We start from the raw sequence: 6,000 nt of genomic DNA, 5'->3' as shown, positions 1-6,000 counted from the left end.
AAAAAAAAAAAAAAAAAAAAAGACAAAAAGGAAAAAAAAAATTGCATCTGTACTAAACATATACAAACTTTTTTCTTGTCATAATTCCATAAACAACAAAGTATAACAACTACTCACATAGCATTTACACTGTATTATACTGTGTTATAAGTAATCTAGAAATAATTTGAAGTATACAGGAGGATGCATATAGATTATATGCAAATACTATGCCATTTTGTATCAGAGATACAGATTTTGGTATCTATAGGAAGTTCTGGAATGAATCCCATGGATACCTAGGGGCGACTGTACTTTAAAAGATAAAGGAGAAGAATATGGTAAGGGCTTAGTGAATTGTGCAGTGATTGTGGTATTTAAAGGAAAGAGATCACTTTGAGTTTGGGAGGGGTGGGGTAGAGGAGGGGCCAGTCAAGAGAGCATCCAAAGAAGAGGTCAGTTCTGAACTAGGCTTTGAAGAAAAGGGCAGAAGACATTTCAGAGAGACAGAACATCATGCACAAGAATGTGGAGGCCAGAAATGAAAAAATATGTTTAGAGGAAAGCAAGCAAACAATAGCACTCTAGTAGAAGGTTTATGTAGGGGTATAATGGCAGAAAAGCCTAGAAGGACAGGATGAAAATAGATCATAGAGAGAAGTGAATGTCAGTCTAACCGACCATGGGGGAAATCTCATCTGCCACATTCAGTCTAATATGATTATTAAAATACTTATCCTCTTCTTATTAGATCACAAATTTACTGAAATGACACTGTCATGAAACTACGTAAATTAAAGAAACACCTGTACAAATCATGAAGTTGCTTTTAAAAAGCGTAACTCATAGAGTAACTTATAGATCTCCTACTTAAACTCCATATTCATTTCTTATAGTCTCTTAATAACCAGATCCTCAAATAATGTCTTTTAAGCCTCTATTTGAAAACTTTCAAGAGATGGGGAGCTCACTATCTTGTAGAAACTGGGATACCCTATACTGCCTTATCTAATCAAGCCAATTCCTGGTGTAGGACAAAGATAAGTAGAGTGAAAGGGTTATAAAACATCAATTTTCTACCATTCAATCCTCTAAATCAAAATAAAACAAAATCCATAAATAAATGGATTTTGCCACAAATATAAGCTCTTTCATTGGAGAATAAACTCAGAAAATTATCTTCAGTGTGGTAGAGTAGTCATTTGTTGCTTTTGTCATCCAGTATCTCTTTTTCTTTATTCTGACTTTGGGGTGGGATAGGGTGAACACACCTTCTACCATATCAGCAATGGGTTCTGGCGAAGCCAATAACAGCCCAACTCCAGGGTGGAGTATATGACTGAAAAAGTGTGATTGGTTAGTACTGGATGCATGACTGAAGCTAAGATGATCAGCACTAATTTTGTTAATCCTATTAAGGTCCAGAAAGAACAATAGCCTCCGGCTGACAGAGTTTCTACAATGGGAGGCTGAAATTGCTGCAACCATGTTACTACCACAAAGGGAGAACCTATCTGAAAATGAAGAAAACCCAGAAGAACTGGAACCTAGAAACAAATGGGGGATCTGAGCCCTCCTGGCATTCTTTAAATAGCTACTTGTAACCACACCTAAGCCAGATTTGCTTTTTATTTTCCCCCTTGAACTGTCTGGATGGAGTTTTCTTTCACTTTCATCCCAAAGAGTGCTAACTGACACATACAGTAATAGCCAAATCCTACAACGAGCAAATGAGGTCAACTTTTCAGCACTTATCTATTATTATGCATAATAATATAATTTGGTTATACCAATAACCAATGATAGATGCTAAATTTAAAAAATGAATCTGGCACATTTTAACATAGCATTTCACTTTCAACGTTGCCTTGCACTGTCTTATTTTTAGACAATATTCAGTATTTTATTCTGCAGAAAGCAGAAGAAAATAAATGACTATAACTTTACTATATATTATAACACTGTAAAGGCAAAAATAACCAACTTAGAAATTAATAGTTCTCACTACACCATATCACAGTTATTTTTAAAAAAACAAAGAGACAGGGCCAGCCAGTTAGCTCAGTTGGTTAGAGCATGTTATTATATAACACCAAGGTCAAGAGTTCAGATTGCATACTGGCCAGCTGCCAAAAAATAAATAAACAAATGAACAAACAAATAGAAACAGACAAAAAAACTAATGAACTGCCCAGAAGCAACATAAAGACTCTTACTTGAAGCTGGAGAGTATGCCGAAGAATTGTTTCCTCTAAGGCATGGATCCACTTCTCTCGCTCATCAGCATCACGAGCTGAAATAAAAAATTATAAAAATTAAGTTTAATTTCTACACTATACCTCCATGTTTGAAAGTAAAATTTTAAAACTGTGATGCTAACAGAAAAGGTTTTCATTTGTGCCATTTCCTTAATAGGTTCACCTTGGTCTATCCTTTCCATATATGCAATCTACTTGCAAAAAATTATAAGGGGAATAATTGTGTTCAACAATAGCAGGCTACATAGTTTAGACCAACCTTCTCACTGAGAACAACTAGAAAAACTAGACTGATATATTAAGAAACAACAGGTAGAAGGCATTGGAAACCAACAAGGCAGTAAAGAATCATCAGGCCAAGATCTGGAAGAAGACAAAAATCTAGAAGATAAGCCTGGTATTTAGGGCCACTTTTCTCCCGAAGGCATTATAAATTCCAGGAGAGGAGTTGTAGACTGGACAATACACTTAAAAGCCTTGTCAGTGTGTGCAGGCAGAGAATATATGAAAACTTTACTATCTGCTCAATTTTACTTTGAACCTAAAATTGCTCCAAACAAAAAAAAAGAATGTTCAGGCTAAAAGTTGAAGAGCACAGCCCACCACCAGCAGGGCCTCTGGTAAACTGGCCATGTTTTGGTTGGGACCCCCAAACAGGTTCACCTTGCGATTAAAGATAAACCAGAATTAAAATAATCGCTTGATCATCTGCGTAGCCCAGAAAAATCTTGATGCCTGAAATGGATTAAAAGCAGCACAGATTGTTAATGTCTTCAGGCTTCCAGCTAGCAAAAGCAAATGAAAATCTTTTCTGTAGAACAACATCATCTTAGCTGTTGAATTATATTTCTATAAACAGTTTTTCAAATACAATTTCTAGCACATAAGCAAAGACAACCAAGTACACATAATTGGAGACACTTTTAGAGACAAACCCACACATAAATGAGAACCAAAAGACAATAGAAACAATCAACAGGAGCTCTAGGTTATTTTATAAATTACATATATTTTTTTCCTTTTTTCAAAGTTTTTTTTTGTTTTGTCTGTTTTATTCTAAAACTGAAAAATATAATAATCAAAATTAAGAACTCAATGGATGAATTCTAACAGCAGATTAGATGTACCTAAGGAGACAATTAGAGAGCTGGATGAGAGGTTAGAAGAACTCATCAGAAAGAAATATAGTGAGTCGAAGGGATAGAAAATAAAGGAGAAAATAAAATAGAAAATAACTAACAGAGAAGGTGAGACGGTTTAACATGAATGTGATTGGAATACCAGAAGGAGACAAAAGAAAGAATGAAATGGGAGCATTAACTGGCTGAGAATTTTCTAAAAGTGATGGAAGATATTAATCCACAAATTTCAGAAGTCCTAGGAATCCCAAGCAAAATGAATGAAAGAAATCCAGTTAGACACATCTCAGTACACATTACTACAAACAAAGATACAGGAAATATCTTAAAAACAGCCAGTAAGAGAAAAGGACAGATTATTTTCAAAGAAGCAACAATTAAATTAAGCTAAGGTCTCAAAAGAAATAATGGGAACCAGAAGACAATAGAGTACTATATTTAATGACTGAAAGAAAATAACTGCCAATCTAGAAATCACTGAAAAATATCCTTCAGGAATTAAGATGAAATAAAAGCATTCTCAGACTGACAAAAAAGAGTTTGTCATCAGCACATGCTCATTAAAGAAAATTCTTAAAGGTATTCTCCAGGCATAAGGAATAATAATGTGTGATGGAAGGTGGTAGAAGCAGGAAATAAAGAGCAACAGAAATTATAAGTGTTTGAGTAAAACTAAATTAATATTCTCTGAATAAAGTAATAATAATATCTTGTGGGCTTTAAAATATATATATACAAAATTAGATTGCATATAGATTGTATATACAAAACAACAATTGCATATAGATTAGAAAAGGGAAAATGGAGTTAAAGAGTTCTAAGCTTCTTGGATTGTTTGGGAAGAAGATAAAATTTGCAATTAATGTCAGATTTTCATAATTGAAGGATTAATGTTATAATCTCTAAAATAATTACTTAAAGAAAAGCTTTTAAGAGTTTAACTTCTAAAATAAAAAAAAAAATTCAATAATAAAAATAATCCAAAAATTGACAAGAAAGGGGCCGGCCCGGTGGCGCACTGCTACAGTGCGCCGCTTGGGAGTGCGGTGGCGCTCCCGCCGAGGGTTCGGATCCCACATACAGACCAGCCGCTCACTGGCTGAGCGATGAGCGGGCGCAACACCGAGGGTTGTGATCCCGTTGCCAGTCCTGGTCCGGTACGGGTGCGACACTGAGGGTTGCGATCTGTTGCTGGTCACGAAAAAAGACAAAAAGGAAAAAAAAAATTGACAAGAAAAAAGAAAAAAGGAAACAGACTGTGTAAGACCATAAGAAAGCATAGATTAAGATAGCAAAAATTTAAGCTTAAAAACATCAATAATTAAATTAAATGTAAATAAAGTAAATGCTCTAATATTTTTAAAAGGGGTTTTAAAACAAGATTTTCATATTGCCTCAGAAGAAGGAGCAGGAATTTTTTTAAAAGTATATGATGCTTACAAGAGAAACTTATTAAATATAAGGATGCAGAAATATTGAAAGTAAAGTATAAAAAAAGATATGCCATGGAGCCAGTGACCAGACTCCCCTCCCACAACCATGCACACTGCCAGCACCTCAAGGCCCACCCGGCTATCTGAGGCACAGAGCTGGGGACCAGACTGCCCCCCCCACAACCAGGCACACCGCCAGCCATAAGGAGCATGCCAAAAACATCACCTCCATGTTGATGGCCCACCACAGCCACCACAGTAACCATGGCTGCCGTAAAAGTGGCCAGATGTCACAACCACCATGCAGATGGTACCTCAGGCACTGCAATGCACTGACACAAGGAGAGTTACCAGCAGAGACCAAAGAAAAGAAGAGGATGTCTCTCTCCACAAAGCCCATTCCAGAGTGCCAGAAGAAGCACCTACTCTATGATAATTTGGGGGACCTGAACACACCTCTCAGCATTGGACAGATAATCTAGGCAACAAACGAACAGAGTAACCATTACTCTTTCAGAGGGAGAAAAGAAATATAGGGTTATCAGTGGTGGGAAGGGGTAGGGAGAGGAGAATAGGGAGAGACTGGACAAGGGGCATAAAGAATAAGTACAATTTGTAACGATGTATATATACTAGTAATATTGATTTGATCAACACTGAACCCCCAAAATATGTATAATCAATTATGATTCAATAAAAATTAAAAAACATTTAAAAAAAGATATGCCATAGAAACCAACTCAAAAAAGTGATATTGTTATTAAAATCACACAAAATATACTTTAACACAAAAGTAGATCAAGAGGCTCACTTTGTAAATACTAGAGGTTAAATTCATCAGGAAGATATAATAAATGATGTAAATTTCTATGTAAACAATAATATGGACTCAAAATACATATATAAGGCAAAAACTTACAGAACTATAAGGAAAAACAGACAAAAATCACAATTACAGCGTGATATTTTAACCTATTTCTCTCATTAACCAATAAGGCAAACAAACAAAACATAAATTAAAATACAGAAGATTTGAACAATCCCTGATGAATAAATTTGATCCAATGGGCATACACAAAACACTGTGCAAAACAAATGTAAAGAGGACATTCTTTTCAAGCATACACAGAACATTTAAAATATTTACCATATAATGGACCTAAAACAAGTCTCAACAAATTTCAAAGGATT

At 35.2% G+C, this 6,000-nt stretch overlaps 1 protein-coding gene across 1 annotated transcript in view; it reads right to left on the bottom strand.

The window, feature by feature from the left end:
• The window catches only part of OSBPL9 (oxysterol binding protein-like 9), a 175,778-nt gene that overhangs the window by 93,616 nt on the left and 76,162 nt on the right, over positions 1 to 6,000 (bottom strand). The window contains exon 4 of the mRNA XM_008580444.1: positions 2,196 to 2,272. Coding sequence (XP_008578666.1) covers positions 2,196 to 2,272 — 77 coding nt within the window. The remainder of the gene's footprint in view (positions 1 to 2,195; positions 2,273 to 6,000) is intronic.

This window comes from Galeopterus variegatus, unplaced genomic scaffold (genome assembly GCF_000696425.1).
Source record: "Galeopterus variegatus unplaced genomic scaffold, G_variegatus-3.0.2 Scaffold6, whole genome shotgun sequence".
Taxonomy (NCBI): domain Eukaryota; kingdom Metazoa; phylum Chordata; class Mammalia; order Dermoptera; family Cynocephalidae; genus Galeopterus; species Galeopterus variegatus.
This window is presented reverse-complemented; position numbering and strand designations above follow the sequence as displayed.